The sequence below is a fragment of the Eurosta solidaginis genome, chromosome 3, assembly GCF_040869045.1.
Source record: "Eurosta solidaginis isolate ZX-2024a chromosome 3, ASM4086904v1, whole genome shotgun sequence".
Taxonomy (NCBI): domain Eukaryota; kingdom Metazoa; phylum Arthropoda; class Insecta; order Diptera; family Tephritidae; genus Eurosta; species Eurosta solidaginis.
The window spans coordinates 89116233-89138283 of NC_090321.1; the positions used below are offsets into that span (position 1 = coordinate 89116233).

The following is a 22051-nucleotide window of genomic DNA, read 5'->3' on the forward strand; positions in this document are numbered from 1 at the left end:
CTGGCCGGTTCATGAGGACCTCGCATAGACTGAATGAGTCCGTAGTGTTACCAGAAATTTGTTTTAACGACCAAGCTGAAAACCCTATCAACAACCAGGACCTATGTTATAAAATAACTCCGCCCTCTTGAAAAATACTATAAGCTTCCTAGGACAAATACTAGAAGCACCTCTGAGGGTGTGACTGATACACATTAATAATTGGCGGAAGTATTTAAAGTAAATAAGTGAAACTCATGTATATTTGTTGGATGTACATACATACCTAATTCCAAACAAATTAAAAGGGAATGGGCAGATATAGTGCCATTACGAAATTTAAATATATATTTTTCTTCTGTATGTGTTTGTGATTGAACTTCTCCTAAAAGACTGGAGCGATTTTGGTGAAGCTTTGTGCGTATGTTCAAGAGGTTTTGAGGATGCTTTAGGTTCACAATTTGATCCGTCTCATTTTTTAACTTTCCGGGCAGTGATCCGAAGACCGACCTATTCTAAAAAAATTGATGGTGCAATCTCTTTGAAAATTGGTAAACGTGTACTTCCTTTACAAGTTTATTATTTAAGCCATTGTAATAAATCGTACTTATGTTGTGATTTCCTTTAAACTCGGTACCAGGGTATCACTTTACCAAGCTCGCTTGCAAAAAAAAGCAACTTAGGTGAAAGAGAGAAGGTACGAAGAAGAGAAAGGGATCAAACACGGATAGGAGGAGCGAGAGAAAAGAATATGAATTTTTAGGAGCTACAATGCGTCAAATGCCTCTGTTTACTGGAAGAGTAGTTACATTGCATTGAGGAATATCACCGGGCAGGAGAACGGGTCAATTACCTATTTATATATAAATCGTCCCGTATATTCCACCACGAAACTACACGTTTTGAGAAAATCGTAAAGGCGAGATGAAAGTCATTTTGTCAAAATAAATTTCCTTCATAGTTTAAAGCTCCTTCCTTTGCCAAGTGTATTTACTTTTTGTTTTCAATACCCAAGTTGTTCGGCTAGTTTTCTCCCCCGAGAATGTCTTGGTTAAAGACACTGGTTAACATATAAACGGGTGGATATAAAAAGGAATCCGAAGCGTGGCAATGAGAGTTGAAGTGGGAGTAGTAGTAAAGTGGTAGTTGTATTGGTAGTGTGGGTGACCGTGGAATTGAGAGCGGAAGTGGAAATGGCTGGAGGTTGGGAAGTGGGATGGAGGAAAATGGAATACGGGTTGGAAAGATAAGTAGAAGAAGATTTGATGGATAATAAAAAGGGGAAGCGAATCCCGATTTTTAAATTTGACAGTAACAACATGACGCAATATACCAGCAAGAAGGTTTAGGCTGATCCCCTCTTCCAACTTGAGTCGCGCCACTATTTAATTTTTCCTTCAAATTGGGGACGGTACCTACATGTCCCAAACCCAATATTCCTGTAGCAGAAATACACCGGGAGTGTTCGCGGCTTAAAATCGACGAAGAAGTAATATGTATATTTTTTCACTGTTTTTTTTTTTTTATTTGTCATGTAGTACAAAAAATGTGTCTGTTTTCAGCATCGTGTTAAGATGTATGTGAAGTATGTTTAAGATAATTTTTATCGATACCTCTAAGCCAGTTTTACAGATATCGTTTACATATAAAACCTGTTAACGGTGCATTCATTAAACAAATAAAAAAAGTAATCAGGATCTACGAAATAATCACGTTTTTCACCATTCAAAAATTTCTCAAACCTGTTTATAAATTGTATTCGTCAATAGTGCAAACTAACTTTAAGTTAATTTTAAAATTTTTTATAACCCAATATCGTTTGATTTATTCCAGGTCCGCGCTCGACGAAAGGTGGCCGTAACAGTTCTTGCATTTGTGGTTATATTCGGAATTTGTTTCTTGCCGTATCACGTTTTCATGCTGTGGTTCTATTACTGGTAAGTGTAAACAAATTAAATCAAATACGAAATACATATTTACAATTATATCCATAAGCGAAGTAAACGTAAAGTTTTTATAAAGGTTGCAGAAATAAAACCAGGAGTTTAATTTTGTAACTCGATTCGAAAAAAAATGTATATGATTTGACAGCTTTCGAATCGTTGATTATAAAAAAAAATATTTCCTTTCCACCTGTGGCGTTCCTCTGTTTATAGATTTCGTTGCCTCGCACATACCCCATTTCTATGTGATCATTCTGCAGCTTAACATGGAGCCGATCCAATTTGCTAAAGCTGGATGAACTTCAATCGAGTTGAGACTATCCATGATTGCTCTTTTCAAGAGATTGATGAAAGCTCCGGTAAACTCCATAAAAGTACCTGGGGTATATTCCTGGTGGCCCATGGCCTTCTCCATATTCATAACCACCCTATGCAATGCAGTATCGACTGACTTGCCTATGGTGTAAGCATGTTGTGCTGAATAGAATAATTTCCCATTCATGGGGTCTTACCTCACTCAATCACGACTTCCAATCAAACACGACACAATTTATGATTTAAAAAATGTATTTTACATGAATTCGGATTATTACAGGTATTTGTTTAATTTTGATTAAATTATATTAAAGAACTTTTATGTTGAATAAATTTGACGATTTAGAAAGTGTTGAACGACCGACGAGTGAATAACGACTCCATTCTATTCTATTTTCCCTACTCCTCGTTCGTATGACGCTTGCTCCGCCGTGGTGTTGCCACGCTGTCAGGATTAATTCCCACATTCGGCCGTCCTGATGGGTTATTGGACCCAATGACGAACCCCAAGGCTTCACAAACTCGCATACGGTGGTTGTTTTATTTGGTCCCTCGCCATTTCCTAGTTTTCTCACCTCATATCGCCCGTGATTTAACTTAGCGGTTATCTCATACGGTCCTAAGTACTTGGCTTTTAACTTCGTATTGGTTCCAAATTGTGTTTTCTCTATGGCAACCAATTCTCCCACAGCATATTCTTTTTCTTTCTTTCGTTTCTTGTTAAAATTTTTCTTATTTTCGGTCTGAATTTTATTTATATTTTCCTGCGTTTGCTCTCTTACCATTTCCCTCTCTAAATTTAATTCTTCAATGTTTAACTCATCATATAATTCCCTTAAATCTGGATAATCTGTTCTACGCATATCTAATCCTGTGAGAACTTTAAACGGAGATGCTTTCGCACTTCTCGGAGCTGTACTGTTTATAATCTGTTGAACTTTGTCGACGTGACTGTACCAGGGAGCAGGATTGCTGTGACATAGTTTTGAAATCATGGGTATGACTATCTTGTGAACCCGCTCCACCTGCCCGTTACCGCGAGGTACCCTCGTCGCTATTTGCAAATATTGTATATTCTCACGCTCACAGTACTCTCTAAACAAGTTCGATGTAAACGCACTTCTCCTATCCGACACGATTCGCTTCGGGTTTCCGAAAGTCGCCGCCTGTTTTTTAGCCGCTCAACTACTTCCTCTGCCCCAGTGGACTTTGTTGCATATAGCCAAACAAATTTGGAAAATCCGTCTACTACTACGAAAATATGGTTATATTTTTTCCGCGTCTCAGTCAGTGGACCTACGTGGTCTACATGATATGTACCTAGAGGATCGCAAGCTTTGTTGATTGTCGTCAACATCCCTTCCCTTTTTCCTGACTTAGCATCCGTTATGATGCACTCAACGCATCCTTTCACCAGCCTACTGACCTTACCGCTCACGTTTGGTATATAATAGTATTTTTCGACCAACTCTTGTGTTTTTTTGGCTGCAAAGTGGCTTTGATTGTGTGCCAGCCGTATGATCTCATCTTCCATTGACGTAGGTACCACTAACAGCTCTTTGACTACATCTTTGTACAATACGTCGTTTTTCAAAAAATGATCTTCATATTCGTCTTTTCCCAAAACTTTCTTAACAGTCCTAATCCACTAATCTTCCGCCTGTGCGTCTCGTAATCTATATTTTAGCGAATCTTGGATTATTAGACAATACACACGGCTGAGAGCATCAACATGTCTCATACGAGTCCCTGCTCTATGTTCAACTGTATAGTCATACTCCTGCAAGTACATGGCCCATCTCATTATTCTGTCCGTCACGTCTCGTTTGCTCATGGTGAGAGCGAAACATTGCAGTCCGTTACAATTTTAAATTTTACGTCTCGGAGATAAATTCTCCATTTCTTCACGGCTTCTATGACCGCCAAAACTTCGAGTTCGTATGAACTGTATCTCTCCTCCGTTGATGTTGTTTTCCTACTCATGTATTCCACTGGGTGTAGTAGCCGATCTTCTCCATCCCTTTGCAATAGCACTGCTCCATATCCATACTTCGAGGCGTCTGCGTGGACCTCAGTATCCGCCGTCGGATTATACAGCCTTAAAGCGGGTGCGTTCGTCAGAGCCCTTTTCAACTCTTGGATTGCTATCAGATGTTCATCAGTCAGAACAAACTTCGCATCATTTCTAAGTAAATCTGTCAATGGCTTAGCTACCGTTGCGTAATTACCCACAAACCGCCTGAAAAATGACGTAAGCCCCAAGAACCGTTGAATTTCCTTCTTGCTTGACGGTATCGGAAAGTTTTCAACTGCTCTGGTTTTTCACTAGACGGTAGAATTTTCCCCATTTCTAGGATATATCCCAGGAAATTTATTTGTCGCTTCAGAAATTGGCATTTTGCCCATTGTACATTTAAACCATATTCGCTTGCGCGCTCTAGAACCAACTTGAGTTTTTGTATACCCTCGTATTCGTCTTTGGACGGAATAACAATATCGTCCATGTATATAATTACCGTACGTCCGTCAATAAATCATGAAAAATTGCTTGTACGTACCGACAAAATACCGCAGGTGAACCCACGAGCAAATATTTTAGCAGCACCTGTCAAAAGTTGTTTCGCATAAACAAACTTTTGCAACTGATTCCAGCCCACCGTATCAGCCACGTCTTCAAACTCAACAATCCAATGTTCCACGTCAATGGAATTGTCACCGCTAAACGCTGATATGCTCTCTTTGATATCACGAAGTGTGAAAGCAACCCTATCACTCCTATGTTGTGCTACTTCTGTAGCTGCATTAGCCACCGTTTCATATGAACGTTCACTACCATCATCACTCTGATAATTTGCTTCATTCGAATTAAAATGTGCTAATAACCCATCTTGCAACTCTTTCTTTGACCCGTTTGCATTCAAATTGAGCTCTCCCAATTTCGCTCTTAACTCGTCAACCGTCAACGCTCTGATTTCGCTTGCTTCCATTTTCGAAATTTTTTTACAATATCAAATCAAATCAAATAAAAACGAATCAAAGTAAAAGACAAATAGATACATACATAAATATTGTTCTTACTACTACAACTGCTGCCTACTTGTCCTCCTCTGATGGTATGCTCTATGCGTCGCCTTTCGTTGCTGCTACTGCTGCCTTCGGTTCTGGCTTGGTGTCGTATTTACTTTTGTTTATATGTCTTGCGTTTGTGTCAATACTTTTCTTTACTCTTTAGTTTGCATTATTTTACTTTTTGTGTTTGTGTCATTACTTTTCGTTATTTTTTCTATTGAATATTAAGCTCTTGCTATGGCCGACTCGCTAACCGGCCAATCTTTTTGGGTTACAGTTATGACGCTAAATTGGCTTTGTCTCGTCACACCGCAGTTCAAAATTTACTGGTCACAAATTTTATATTGTAACGAGTTTTCTGAAAACCTCTTATTTGCCCTTTTGCTAGGCTCGTATCGCTAAACTGTTGAATAAATAACTCCAATATTGAATAATGGAAAAAATGGCCTTTATTAAAATACTTCACAATAACACTAAAACTGTGCAACGAATAGCTTAAATGAAACTCCACTATTCAAAATAATACTGCTATTGCTCTCTAGATATCGTCCTAGTCGTAACTGCTTGACAACTCAAATCAAACTGAATTTCAGCGCCTCTACATCTGTCACCTTTTATACTCTTTGGTTTCCTCGTTCGCATTTTTCTAGAATCTACTAGCATTGTCCATGAGCTCTCAAACTTCTCAGCTATAACTAAAATTGCACAATTTTATACATCTTTTAGGCGCTTCCAAAATCTACTAGTCCAGTAGCTCTCAAACTTCTCAGATATATGCATGTGTTAGTGCATTGACTCTCCGCTGCTCGTATACGTACATGGTACATATGCGTAGACGCAATTATTTATTCGTTTATGTGAATGTTTGTAGTTTACAGTCTCTCGCGCACACATAGGCGTATACGTAAATGCATCTGTGTGTGACATCTCTCGGCTGCCTTATATATGTGTATACATGATTTGATTATTGACGTAAATATCGCTTAGCATGCCTTAGGATCGCCTTAGTGATGGTATAGCTTAGTGATGCTAATATCCGTGACACTGCCCTCCACCTAAGTCTGATCGTCTCGATCAGACAAATCTCTCGATCTAAACGCTGCTACTCTCTCCAAATGAACCACTTTCATTTTGGTTCGTGGTTTGGTAGTGGTTTGTATGCGGTATACTACATCGTTGATCCGTTTTACAACTTTGTATGGGCCTTCCCAGTTACACTGCAATTTCGGGGACAAACCTTTCTTTCGTTGTGGGTTGTATAGCAGCACCAAATCTTCTTCCTGAAACCCTTCCGAATTAATTGCTTTATCGTACCTTGCTTTCATCTTGTCACTCATAATCTTTGCTCGTTGCTTTACCAGATCGTGTAACTCTCTAAGCTCTTCTTCCAAGACACCAGTGGATTTCTTGACATTCCTCTCCGCACCGGCATCTATCCCATACTTCAAATCAGCTGGCAGTCGAAGGTCATTGCCAAAAATTACCTTTGCGGGAGTTTGGCCCGTTGTGTCATGTACTGCCGATCGGTAGGCCATCAAGAATAATAATATGTGTGTATCCCAGTCCTTATGGTACTTGTCTACTACTTTCCTTAAATGCTCCTCCAATGTTCTATTGAAACGTTCCACCATACCATCGGACTGAGGATGCAATGCAGTTGTCCGTGTTTTTCGAATGCCCAACTTCTTGCACATTTCTTGGAACACAGCTGATTCAAAATTCCTGCCTTGGTCAAAAAGTAACTCCATTGGTACACCATACCTTGCAACCCATTCGTTTTTAACCGCTTCTGCTACTGTTTCTGCTTCTTGGTTTGGGATTGGGTATACCTCTGGCCATTTACTGAAATAATCCATAACCACCAGTACGTATTTGTTTCCGCGGTTGCTAGTAGGAAATGGACCTGCGACATCCATGGCGATCCTTTCAAATGGTGCACCTGAAATATACTGCTTCATCTGGCCATGACTTCGGGTTTTGGGCCCTTTCGCTCTGTTGCATACCTCGCAATTGGCAATCCACTCGGTGACCGACTGACGGCAACCAACCCAATAGAATCTCTGCTTAATTTTCTCGAGTGTCTTCGTGATTCCAAGATGACCTCCACTTGGACCATTTTGCAGCTCGCTGAGCACGTCAGGAATCCTCTTTCTGAGAAAAACTATCAGTTTCTTCTTGCATTGACCATCCTCACCCTCCCATACTCGATGCAAGCAACCGGATATCAATTCTAAACTGCTCCACTGTGCCCAATATGACTTCGCAATGGGACTCTCTGCTGACATCTCCTCTCTGCTTGGTCTTTCGATTCGTTCGAGCCTTGCATAACATGTAACAGATCTGTATCTTTTAGCTGACACTTTATTAGTTGTTCCTTGTCCCATTCATCCGTACACGTTATAGTCATTAGCCGGACATCTATAATTTCTTCTTTAGCCTCGGCCTTTGAACAGTGCTTGCATTCCAAACTACATGGCCCTCGTGACATTGCATCGGCATTTCCATGGGTACTACCTTTTCGATGCTCAATGGAAAAGTCATAGCTTTGTAGTCGCTCGATCCACCGTGCCAATTGTCCTTCCGGATTACGGAACTGCAGAAGCCATTTCAATGCTGCGTGATCTGTCCTGACACGGAATCGCTGGCCGTAGAGGTATTTGTGAAAATGTTTAACGCACTCTACCAATGCCAACAGCTCTCTCCGCGTAACACAGTAGTTCCTCTCTGGTTTTCCAATCGAACGGCTGTAATATGCAACTACCTTCTCCTGTCCATCAACCAGTTGTGATAAAACTCCTCCTATAGCATATCCACTCGCATCTGTATCTAGAATAAATGTTGCTCCTGGAATCGGATATGCTAACATTGGGGCAGTGCACAAACGCTCCTTCAATGTTTGGAAAGCCACTTCTTGCTCTTTCTTCCATTCAAAAGCTTTATTTTTTCTTGTAAGCTCATGGAGGCTATGGGCTAAGCTGGAAAAATTTGGAACAAATCGGCGGTAATATGTGCACAGCCCAAGGAAACTTCTTAATTCATGTAGGTTCTGTGGTCTTGGCCAATCCTTTACTGCCTCTATCTTTTCGTTCGCAGTGCAGATGCCCTCTGTCGTTACCTTGTGACCCAAATTCCTTTTTAAACGGCGCACACTTTTTGGGACTTAACTTCAGACCAGCGCCAGCTATTCTTTGGAAAACTTCCTCCAAGTTCCTAAGATGTTCATCAAAATTCTTGCCCAATACGATGATGCCGTCCAGGTACACCAAGCATGTTTTCCAATGTAGTCCTTTCAGTACCTGGTCCATGAGTCTCTCAAAAGTAGCTGGTGCATTACAAAGTCCAAAAGGCATCGCTGTCAATTGCCAAAGACCATCACCGACACTGAAGGCTGTTTTCTCTTTATCTTCCTCCTTCACCTCCACTTGCCAGTAGCCGCTTTTCAAGTCCAGCGTGGAAAACCATTTTATTTATTTATTTATTTATTTATTTAATTATTTAAAGTCAACTAACAAGAGTGGTCGACTAACAAAATACAAAGGAAAGTAACATAAAAAAAGATAGCGTAAAAATATATACAAGTATAGAATTAAAAATGGAATAAATTAAAAATTTACAATTTCTTTTAACATTGAACAAGAACTAAAATTAAACTATCATTACAAATTAAACAAATAAACTTTAAGATATCAGTTGAGACTGAAAAGTATACCATTGCGTAAGGCAACAAACGAACATTCGATACTAATGCAATTATACAAGTCGTTATAGTACGAGCACCAAACACGAATAGGATCATTTTTGCCAAAATTTCTACGACACAGGGGTAAATGGAAGGGCACGTAGTGTCTGGACGTCCCAGCAGGAACTGCAAAGCTCAATCGACTTAGCAGCTCAGAGGAGTCAACCTCACCTAGAATTAGCTTATGCAGGAACATTACTCCGAGTAATATTCTACGATTTTCCAGAGTTGGCAAATTAATGAGAAGAAGTCTACTTCTATAAGACGGAAGATGAAGATTTGAGTCCCAGTTAAAGGCCCGTAGAGCAAAAATTAAAAATTGTTTCTGCACAGACTCAATACGCTTTATATGAGTAATATATAATGGACACCAGACACACGAGCAATACTCAAGTATTGGGCGGACCAGCGAAGTGTAGAGGACTTTGGTCAGATACGGATCCTTGAACTCCTTAGCCCAGCGTTTCACAAAACCAAGGGTACCCATTGCTTTATTAGTAATAGCTGAAATATGTGAGTTGAAGCTCAGTTTCGAGTCAAACAGAACCCCTAAATCGTTAATCGAAGATATACGCTCCATAAGAGTGCCATAAAGTACATAAGACGACAGGACAGGTTTCACGCGATGAAATGTCATGAACTTACATTTGGAACAGTTTAGAACTAATGCATTTATTGTACACCAGCGTTGAAATGAGTCCAAATCAACCTGAAGTAGATTTGAGCGAGTTAACTCCGAAGGCAAGCATGTATAGCAAATTTTTACATCATCGGCATACATTAGAGCTCGTGAATGATTCAAAATCTGTGGCAGATCATTTATAAAAAGAGTAAAGAGCAATAGGCCTAAATGACTGCCCTGAGGTACCCCAGAGGTAACATGAATTGATTTTGAAATAATATTTTTATAAAGCACCTTTTGGGTTCTATTAGAAAGATAGCTTGAGAGCCATGAAGTCAGACTCTTCGGAAAGCCCAGTAAATCAAGCTTCAGAATCAGAAGTTCGTGATTCACTGAATCAAAAGCTTTACTAAAATCCGTATAAATCACATCAGTTTGCTTGCAAGCCAAAAAACCATCCCGAACTAAAGAGGTAAACTCAAGTAGGTTTGTGGTGGTTGACCTACATCTCACAAACCCATGCTGAAAGGGTGATAATATGGAAGTACACGAATGTTGAAGCTGACAGGTAATTATTTGTTCAAAGGTTTTAGGAATAGCTGAAAGCTTAGCAATTCCCCTATAATTCTCAATATTAGATCTACTATCCTTCTTGTGCAGAGGTATGATAAATGACTGTTTCCAAATTAATGGAAATGACGCCGATTGCAAAGATAAATTGAACAATTTTACGATCGGTTCTGTTAAGTTCACAGCACAGAACTTAAGCATACAGCCAGGAATACCATCGGGTCCTGGAGAAAAAATCGGTTCCAGAGCTAAAAAACTCTGAAGTACAGTGGCACTATCAATGACTGGATTGAGAATACAGTTAGAACTAACTATCTCGAACGGATAACTACCGGTTTGGGTACAGGTTGACGAATAGGTCGATTTGAAAAAGTCTGCGAATAAGTCGGCAATATCATGGTCAAGGCTAGCATTCTCGCCACCCAAAGACAAAGATGATGGAAATCCCGAAGATCTGCGCTTTGAATTAACAAACCCGTAAAATTTTTTAGGATTGTTAAAAAACTCAATTTTGCATCTTGTTAAATAAGACTTGTAGCAGTTTTGATTCAGGCGTTGGAAATTGGAACGGGCACCTAAATATTTAGGAAAATCTTCAGAAGAACCAGATCTTTTAAAACGCTTATAGAATAAAATTGTAAAAAATAATCCTTGTGTTGTTTGTGAATAATTATTTTCTATTAATCTATGGTGAGCTCATGTAATTGTGATTCCTGATGTTAATAAAATAATAGTATTTAATAGAGGAATTTGGAAAGGGTTAAAAGGTTTAATCCCTGTAGGTGGTCATGAAATACCTAATTCAATTGATGGAGCTAATCTTCTATGAAAAAAAGCTCAAAAAAATGATAAAAAAAAAATAAAATTTCTGATAAAATAAATAAAATTATTCCTCATCGTAATCCTAGTGTTACAGGTAATGTATGAATTCCTTGGAATGTTCTTTCTCGTGAAATATCCCGTCATCATTGATAAACAGTTAAAATTGTAATAATATTACCTAATAAAAATAGTGATATATCATATTGATGAAATCATTTTACTAGTCCTGATATTGAAGTTATTGTCCCAATAGCTCTTGTTAAAGGTCAAGGGCTAAAATCTACTAAGTGAAATGGATGATTTGCATGTGTTTTCATTTTATAAAAATAATTAATTGATTTCTCTAGAATATAAAGTTCTTAATACTGCAAATACATAAGATTGAATAATTGCAACTGCTGATTCAAGAATTAATAGTGCAATTTGACTAATTAATAATAATATTATAATTATATTATTAATAGAAGATCCTGTATTACCTAATAAAGTTAATAATAAATGTCCAGCAATTATATTAGCAGTTAATCGTACTGCTAAAGTTCCTGGTCGAATAATATTACTAATAGTTTCAATGCAAACTATAAATGGTATTAGAATTTTAGGTGTTCCTTGAGGTACTAGATGAGTGAATATATGTTGAGTATTATTGATTCAGCCATAAACTATAAAACAGATTCATAAAGGTAATGCTATTGTTAATGTAAAAATTAGGTGTCTAGTTCTTGTAAAAATATATGGAAATAATCCTATAAAATTATTTAATAAAATTATTGAAAATAATGAAATAATGATAAAAGTAGATCCTGAGTAACTTTTTGGTCCTAATAAAGTTTTGAATTCTTTATGTAAAGATATTAAGATTAAATTTCATATAATATTCCATCGAGAAGGAATTAATCAATAAGTTGATGGAATAATTAATAATCCAATAAATGAACTTATTCAATTTAATGATAAGTTAAAAATTCTTGATGAAGGATCAAATACAGAAAATAAATTAGTTATCATTTTCAGTTGAATGAATTAATTATTTTATTTTTAAAATAACTAGATTTAGATGTTTGATTAATTAATGAATAATAATTAATAATTCTAAATATAATAAATGTTATTGAAAATATAAAAAATAATATTAATCATCTAATAGGGGCTATTTGTGGAATTAAAAAATATTAACTAAAATATTAATAATTTTAGTTTTACATACTAATGTTATAAATTTAACTAATTTTTTTTTTGTTATGAAATAATTTTATTATAAAATTCATTAGAAGTAATTGCTAATTTACTATTAAATGGTTTAAGAGACCAATACTTGCTTTCAGTCATCTAATGATGAATTATTATTATTAATTCATTTAATAAAATTTTTTATAGGAATTCTTTCAATTACAATAGGTATAAAACTATGATTAGTTCCACAAATTTCAGAACATTGCCCAAAAAATAATCCAGGTCGGTTAATTATAAAATTAGTTTGGTTTAATCGTCCTGGTGTTCTATCAATTTTTACACCAAGAGCAGGAATAGTTCATGAATGAATAACATCTGCTGCTGAAACTAAAATTCGAATTTGTGAATTTATAGGTAAAACTACTCGATTATCTACATCTAATAATCGAAAATTATTATTATTATTATTATTAATCATTTCGTTTGTTGGGATTATATAAGAATCAAATTCAATATTTAAAAAATCTGAATATTCATATTTTCAATATCATTGATGACCGATAGTTTTTAATGTTATTGATGGTTCATTAATTTCATCTAATAAATATAATAATCGAAGTGATGGGAAAGCAATAAATAATAATATAATTGTTGGGAGAATCGTTCAAATTATTTCAATAGTTTGTCCATGTAATAAATTTCGATTTGTGTATTTATTAAAGAATAATATAAATATTAAATAACTGACTAATATTGTAATTATAATTAAAATTATTAATGTATGATCATGAAAAAAAGTTAATTGTTCTATTAAAGGTGATGCACTATCTTGAAGTCTAAAAGTGGCTCATGTTGTCATTTAATTTCTAATAAAAGTAAAATCTTTATATATGAAGCTTAAATCCATTGCACTAATCTGCCATATTAGAAATTAGTTAATAAAGGTAATTCAGAGTATCTATGTTCTGATGGGGGAGTATTTTGAGATCATTCAATTGAAGATCTAAATTGTATAGAATATAAAACTATTCGGTTAGAAATTATACTTTCTCAAATAATAAATAAAAATAATAAGATTCTTATTAATGAAATAGATGAACCAATAGTGGAAGTGATATTTCATGTAGTATAAGCATCTGGATAATCTGAATATCGTCGTGGTATTCCTGCTAAACCTAAATGTTGAGGGAAGAATGTTAAATTTACACCTAAAAATATAATTAAAAATTGAGTTTTTAATCAAATAGGATTTAAAGTTAATCCTGTAAATAAAGAGTATCAATGGATGAATCCAGCTATAATAGCAAAAACTGCTCCTATAGATAAAACATAATGGAAATGTGCAACTACGTAATAAGTGTCATGTAGAATAATGTCAATTGATGAATTAGCTAGTACTACTCCTGTTAATCCTCCTACGGTAAATAAGAATACAAATCCTAAAGATCAAAGTATTGTTGGAGAGTATGTTAATTGAGTTCCATGTAATGTTGCTAATCAACTAAAAATTTTGATACCTGTAGGGATAGCAATAATTATAGTTGCTGAAGTGAAATAAGCTCGTGTGTCTACGTCTATTCCTACTGTAAATATATGATGAGCTCATACAATAAATCCTAATAATCCAATTGCTATTATAGCATAAATTATTCCTAAAGAACCAAAAGTTCCTTTTTTTCTTGATTCTTGTCTAATAATATGAGAAATTATTCCAAATCCAGGTAAAATTAAAATATAAACTTCTGGATGACCAAAAAATCAAAATAAATGTTGATATAAAATAGGATCTCCACCACCTGCTGGGTTAAAAAATGATGTATTTAAATTTCGGTCTGTTAATAATATAGTAATAGCTCCTGCTAGAACTGGTAAGGATAATAAAAGTAAAAGAGCAGTTAATATTACTGCTCATACAAATAAAGGTATTCGATCAAATGTAATACCTGTTGATCGTATATTAATAACAGTAGTAATAAAATTTACTGCTCCTAAAATAGAAGAGATTCCGGCTAAATGTAAAGAAAAAATAGCTAAGTCAACAGATGCCCCTCTATGTGCAATAGTAGATGAAAGAGGAGGGTAAATTGTTCAACCTGTTCCAGTTCCAGTTTCTACTATACTGCTGATGAGTAATAATGTAAGGGATGGGGGCAATAATCAAAAACTTATATTGTTTATTCGAGGGAATGCTATGTCAGGAGCTCCTAGTATAAGGGGTACTAGTCAATTTCCAAATCCTCCAATTATAATTGGTATAACTATAAAGAAAATTATTACAAAAGCATGAGATGTAACAATTATATTATAAATTTGGTCATTTCCAATTAAGTTACCTGGATGACCTAATTCAGCTCGAATAATAATTCTTAATGAAGTTCCAATTATTCCTGCTCAAGCTCCAAAAATAAAATATAATGTTCCGATATCTTTATGATTTGTTGAAAATAACCATTGTCGCGACTAAGTGCGATTTATTTATGGTATATTCAATGGTGTAATTAAATGGCTGAATTTTAGGCGGTAGATTGTAAATCTATTTATAAGAATATTTCTTTTTAATTAAAGTTAGTTTTATAGTCAATAATGACATTAGATTGCAAATCTAAAGGAGTAATTAGATTACTAAGGCTTAAAAGGTTCTACTAATATTTATAGCTTTGAAGGCTATTAGTTTTTTTAACTTAAAACCTTCAAATATTAGTAGAATAGTGGATGGACAATAGAAATTGTAATTAAACTAAATGTTGAAATAAAAGAAATTATTAATATTCATTTAATAAAAAAATTATTTGATTTTATTGAAAATATTCAATTATTCTCATAATAGTTTAATGTGAATGTAGAAAAACACAATCGTAAATAAAAAAATAATGTAATTAATGACATTGTTACTATAATTGTTGTCAATAAGTATTGGTTATTTATAATTAAATGTTGAATTACTAATCATTTTGGTAAGAATCCAATAAATGGTGGTAATCCTCCTAAAGATAGTAAATTTAATAATAAAATAAATTTTAAAATTTTCAAATTGAAAAATGAATTGAATAATTGATTAATATAATAAATTTCAAAATTTTTGAATAAGAAAATTATACTAAAGGATAAAAATGAATAAAATCAAAAATATGTCATTCATAATATTTCATTAATTTGTATTGCTGCCAATATTCAGCCTAAATGAGTAATAGATGAAAAAGCTATTAATTTTCGTAATGAGGTTTGATTTAATCCTCCTAAAGAACCAATAATAATTGATATAATAATAACAATATTTATAAAATTAATATTAATTAAATAAGAAATTAATATTATAGGGGCAATTTTTTGTCATGTTATTAAAATTAAATTATTATTTCATGATAATCCTTCTATGACTGTTGGAAATCAAAAATGGAAAGGAGCAGTACCTCTTTTTAATAATAAAGAAGAAATTAAAATTCATTTACTAAATAAATAATTATTTTGTAATAATAAAGTATCTATATATATTATGATGACACAAAATAATAGAATTGCTGATGCAATTGTTTGAATTAAAAAATATTTTAGAGAAGCTTCTGTAGATATTAGATTATTGTTGTTATTATCTCTTATTAGGGGGATAAAAGATAATAAATTAATCTCTAAACCTAATCAAGCTCTTAATCAAGAATTTGATGAAATTGTGATTATTGTTCTTACTAGTAATATTGAAAAGAATATAATTTTTGCAGAATTATTAATAATTAAAAAGAAAAGGATTTATAGCCTTTATAAATGGGGTATGAACCCAGTAGCTTTATTAGCTTATCTTTTTATATTTTAGTGTAAGATGCACATAAGTTTTTGATACTTTTAGAAATGGTTTAATTCCATTAGATATAATGAATGTAATAAAATTACATTATTTATCCTATCAAGATAACCCTTTTTTTCAGGCAATTCATTAATTTAAAATAGACGGGTTTCATTGTACTTTTTAGAATGCAAAATTATTTATTTTAAAATTAAAGATTAAATTTCATTATAAAATAAATGAGTTTTTTTTTTTTTTTTTACTAATAATTTAGAAAAATTTATGAAAAATTAATTTTAAATATGTAATATATTAAATAATTAAAATTAGTGTCTGAAAAATTACTGATTTTAATTTTATTTAAGTAATAAAAAATTCTAATATAGTTAGGTATGAGAGTTAAAATCACAACTTTAATATAGATATATAGATGTATATCGTTTATTTATATTTAATATTTAGATTTATTAAAATTTCTAATAATAGATTATAATATTAATAATCAAATTTTAATATACTAATCTATATTTTTAAATTTCAGGGGTTTTTGGACAAAATTAGTATGCATCTATTAATATATTAAATATTTATATACATATAGATATTTATTGATCTTTATAGTATATATATAAATTATAACGAGTGAAACATAATTTTTAAATAAAATGTCATGTATATAAAATTATTGAATGGAAAGTGTCTATCTTGGTATAAAGAAAATTAATCAATAACAAAATTTTAAAAATTTTTTTAAAAATTTCGAAATTTTTTGCAATAAAAAAAAAAAAAAAATTATAGAAATGATTAATAACTTAAAATTTTTAATATTGTAAAAATTGGAATTTTGTTAAAAATTAAAAATTTTTAAATTATTTGTCTTTAAAATTGTGAAATTTGATAATTTTAAAATTTATTATTTATAATTTTATATTTTATTTAAGTTTTATTGTTTAATAAATGTAAATTTTATATACTATATTTTATTATTTATTAATATTAAGTATTTTATATTAAAAATTGAAAATTAAATTATTTTATTTTATAAAAAATAAATAAAAATTTTAAAATTATTGATTATTTTTATTTAATATTTTATTATGAAATTCATTTTTATTACAAATTTTAAATTATTAATTATTTTTAATTTTATTTAATAATTAATTAGGGGTTAATTATTAATCATTTATTGAAAATTTTAAATTATTAATCATTTCTAAAAATTATTTGCTTAAATATTTATTAATAATTAAATTTTTATAATTTAAAAATTTTTAATTTATTAATTATTTTGATAATTTTATTTTATTTTATTGAATACTAATTAATAATTAATTAGGGGTTAATTATTAATCATTTCTATAATTAAAAATTTTAAAATTGTTATTTTCATAATATTTACATTTTTATTACAAAATGAATTTATGAAAAAATTTTTAGGGAGGATAATTACTATATTTAAATATTTATTTAAAAATAATTTATTAATAAAAATATAATTTTAATTATTAAATATAATTATCTATTAATATTAAATAATAATAATAAAAATTTAAATTAAATTATTTTATTTTATTAAAATATAATAATTGTAGATTTTAAAATTATTGATTATTTTTGTTTAATATTTTATTATGAAATTGATTTTTATTAAAAATTTTATAATTATTGATTATTTTTAATTTTATTTAATAATTAATTAGGGGTTAATTATTAATCATTTATTAAAAATTTTAAATTATTAATCATTTTTTAAAATTATTTATTTAGATATTTATTAATAATTAAATTTTTATAATATTAAAAACTCTATATTTATTGATTGTTTTTGATAATTTTATTTTATTTTATTGAATATAAATTAATAATTAATTAGGGGTTAGTTATTAATTATTTGTTTTATTAAAAATTTTAAAATTATTATTTTCATAATATTTACATTTTTATTACAAAATGAATTTATGAAAAAATTTTTGGGGAGGTTAATTACTACATTTAAATATTTATTAAAAAATAATTTATTAATAAAAATATAATTTTAATTATTAAATATAATTATCTATTAATATTAAATAATAATATTAAAAATTGAAATTAAATTATTTTATTTTGTTAAAAAAATAATTTAAATTATTAATCATTTCTATATAATTTTTTATTATAAAATTGATTTTTATTAAATTTTTAAAATTATTAATTATTTTTGATTTTAATTAATAATTAAAAATTATTTAATTTTATTAAAGATTTTATATTTATTGGTTATTTTTGATAATTTTATTTTATTGAATATTAATTAATAGTTAATTAGGGGTTAGTTGTTAATTATTTATTTTATTAAAAATTTAAAAATTATTAATTATTTTTATAATATTTAATATTTTATAAATGTGACGAGTTAAATGTTAATATAAATTTTAAATAATTTATAAATTAAGATTTAATTTAAATTATTTAATTTAGTAAGTTTATACCTATTAATAATAAATATAAATTTTAAAAATTTAAATAAATTTTATTTTGTTAGAAAAAATATTTTAGATTCTAGAAATAATAATAGTTTTTATTTTATATTTTATTATGAAATTGATTTCTATAAAAAATTTTAAAATTATTAATCATTTTTATAATAATTTATATTTATAAATATGAGAGATTAATTATTAGAATATTAAATTTAAAATAATTTATAAATGAAGATTTAATTTAAATTATTTAATATATTTATTAGTATTAAATGATTTTAAAAATTGAAATAAATTATTTTATTTTGTTAGAAAAAAATATTTTAGATTCTAGAATTAATAATCGTTTTTATTTTATATTTTATTATGAAATTGATTTTTATAAAAAATTTTAAATTATTAATCATTTCTATAATAATTTATATTAATAAATATGAGAGGTTAATTATTAGAATATTAAATTTAAAATAATCTATAAATGAAGATTTAATTTAAATTATTTAATATATTTATTAGTATTAAATGATTTTAAAAATTTAAATAAATTATTTTATTTTGTTAGAAAAAAAATATTTTAGATTCTAGAATTATTAGTCGTTTTTATTTTATATTTTATTATGAAATTGATTTTTATTAAAAATTTTAAATTATTAATTATTCCTATAATAATTTATATTAAATATTGATGTTAAGTATTAAAGTATAAAATTGAAAATAGTTTATAATTAAATGTTGAATTTAAATTATTTTATATAATTATTTATTTACATAAAATATGAATTTTAATAAAAATTTAAATAAATTATTTTATTTTGTTAGAAAAAAAATAGTTTAGATTCTAGAATTATTAGTCGTTTATATTTTATATTTTGTTATGAAATTGATTTTTTATTAAAAATTTTAAATTATTAATAATTTTTATATTATTTTGTATTTTATATTATTAAATTAATTTATGAAAAAATTTTTAGGGAGGTAAATTACTATATAAAATTATTAATTTGATAATAGTTAGTAATTTATAATATTAAAATTTTTAAATTATTAATCATTTTTATAATTATATTTTTATTATTAAAATTAATTGTTTTTATTATTTGAATTTAATATTTATTATTTATTTTTATATTTTTTTTATAAATTTATTTTTAATACAAAGTTTTATTTTAGCTTATTTTTTATTAGAAATTTATTTTATATGTAAATTTTTGTGTGTATTATTATTTATTTTAATAATCAATAATTTAAATTTTATTCTCAGTAATTAGTTTTATTAATCAATTAATATTGGAATTAGTAATTTTATTTAGTATTGGTTAAATTTGTGCCAGCATCCGCGGTTATACAAATAATACAAGTAAAAATTTTTCGATGTAAGGTATAAATTAAATATATATATAAATTTATTAAGTGAAATTTTAAATTTGTAATAGTTTTTAAATTAATTTTATTTAGTCTTAAAAATTTTATTATTAAACTAGGATTAGATACCCTATTATAAAAAATGTAATTATTTTTCATTAAGGTAGTATTAGTTATGTTCTTGAAACTTAAAAAATTTGGCGGTATTTTAGTCTATTCAGAGGAACCTGTTCTATAATTGATAGTCCACGATGTACCTCACTTAAATTAGTTTTCAGTTTATATACCGTCGTTATTAGAATATTTTATTAGAATAATAATTTTCAATAATTTGTATTTAAATTTATATCAGATCAAGGTGTAGCTTATATTTAAGTAGAAATGGGTTACAATAAAATTATTTAAATGAATTTAAATTTTAAATGTTTAATGAAATTGGATTTGGTAGTAAAATTTTAAAGATAAAAAATTTGACTTTAGCTCTAAAATATGTACATATCGCCCGTCGCTCTTATTCTAAAATAAGATAAGTCGTAACATAGTAGATGTATCGGAAGGTGTATCTAGAATGACAATTTAAAGCTTATATAGTAAAGTATTTCATTTACATTGAAAAGATTTTTGTGCAAATCAATATAAATTGAATTTAATATTTATTTATTTATTTTATGATTTATTTATGTTATTATTTGTTTAATTTATATTAAAAATAATTATAAAAATTAGTGTTTTAGTAATTTTTAATGAAAAAATAAATTTAATTATAGTTTATTTGTATTGTGAAAGATTATTGAAATAATTTGAAAAATTTTTATTTTATAAGAAAAATTTATTTTTTGTACCTTGTGTATCAGGGTTTATTAAATAATTGATATTAAAAATATTGATCTCGATTTTATAAGAGTTAATAATTTATTAAATTTAATGTGTTAAAATTATTTTAAATAAGTTATTAGAAATGAAATGTTATTCGTTTATAAATATATCTGGTTTTTTTAGAAATAAATTTAATTTAGTAATTTTTGATTTATTTATTTATTTTGTTAATAAATAAATTTATTAATTATAATATTTTAAGGGATAAGCTTTAAAATGAATTATTATAAATGAGATAAATTAGTTAAAAAATATATGCTTAGAATTAGCAATTATTATTAATTTTGTTAAAAATTATTTTACTTAAATATTATTTATTAATGTTTTAATTTTTTATAAAAAAAATTTTTTGTAATTTTATTTGAAAAGAAATAATGATTAAATTAGTATATATATATATATATATAAGTAATTTTTAATGAAAAGTTTATATAAAGAACTCGGCAAATATATTACTCGCCTGTTTAACAAAAACATGTCTTTTTGAGTTAATTTTAAAGTCTAACCTGCCCAATGAAAATTTTTAATGGCCGCAGTAATTTAACTGTGCAAAGGTAGCATAATCATTAGTCTTTTAATTGAAGGCTTGTATGAATGGTTGGATGAAGTATAATCTGTTTCATATAAATTTATTATAGAATTTTATATTTTAGTAAAAAAGCTAAAATTTTGTTAAAAGACGAGAAGACCCTATAAATCTTTATAATTTTAAAAATTTTTATTTTTTAGATTGATTTTATATTAATTTTTAAAATTATTTTATTGGGGTGATATTAAAATTTAATTAACTTTTAATTAATTTTTATCATTAATTTATGATTTATTGATCTATTATTAATGATTAAAAGAATAAGTTACTTTAGGGATAACAGCGTAATTTTTTTGGAGAGTTCTTATTGATAAAAAAGTTTGCGACCTCGATGTTGGATTAAGGTAAATTTTAGGTGTAGTTGCTTAAATGATAAGTCTGTTCGACTTTTAAATCCTTACATGATCTGAGTTCAAACCGGTGTAAGCCAGGTTGGTTTCTATCTTTAATATATATTATAATATCTTAGTACGAAAGGACCAGTTATTAAAATAATTATATTTTATTTATGTGAATTTTATTAATATAATTTAATTAACTATTTTGGCAGATTAGTGCATTAAATTTAGAATTTATAAATGTAATTTTTAATTACAAATAGTACTTGTTTATTTTTGAATTATTTTTAACTTTAATTGGTTCATTAATTTTAATTATTTGTGTTTTAGTGAGAGTTGCTTTTTTAACTCTTTTGGAGCGTAAAGTATTAGGATATATTCAAATTCGAAAAGGTCCAAATAAGGTTGGTTTAT

At 28.8% G+C, this 22051-nt stretch overlaps 1 protein-coding gene and 1 pseudogene across 2 annotated transcripts in view; one reads left to right on the top strand and one right to left on the bottom strand.

Moving 5' to 3' along the window:
- The window catches only part of CCHa1-R (CCHamide-1 receptor), a 331052-nt gene that overhangs the window by 193485 nt on the left and 115516 nt on the right, over window positions 1-22051 (top strand). For both annotated transcript variants that reach the window (XM_067772690.1, XM_067772689.1), the window contains exon 6: window positions 1813-1916. In XM_067772690.1, the coding sequence (XP_067628791.1) occupies window positions 1813-1916 (104 nt within the window). The remainder of the gene's footprint in view (window positions 1-1812; window positions 1917-22051) is intronic.
- Window positions 14922-15970, bottom strand: LOC137247279 (NADH-ubiquinone oxidoreductase chain 2-like; annotated as a pseudogene).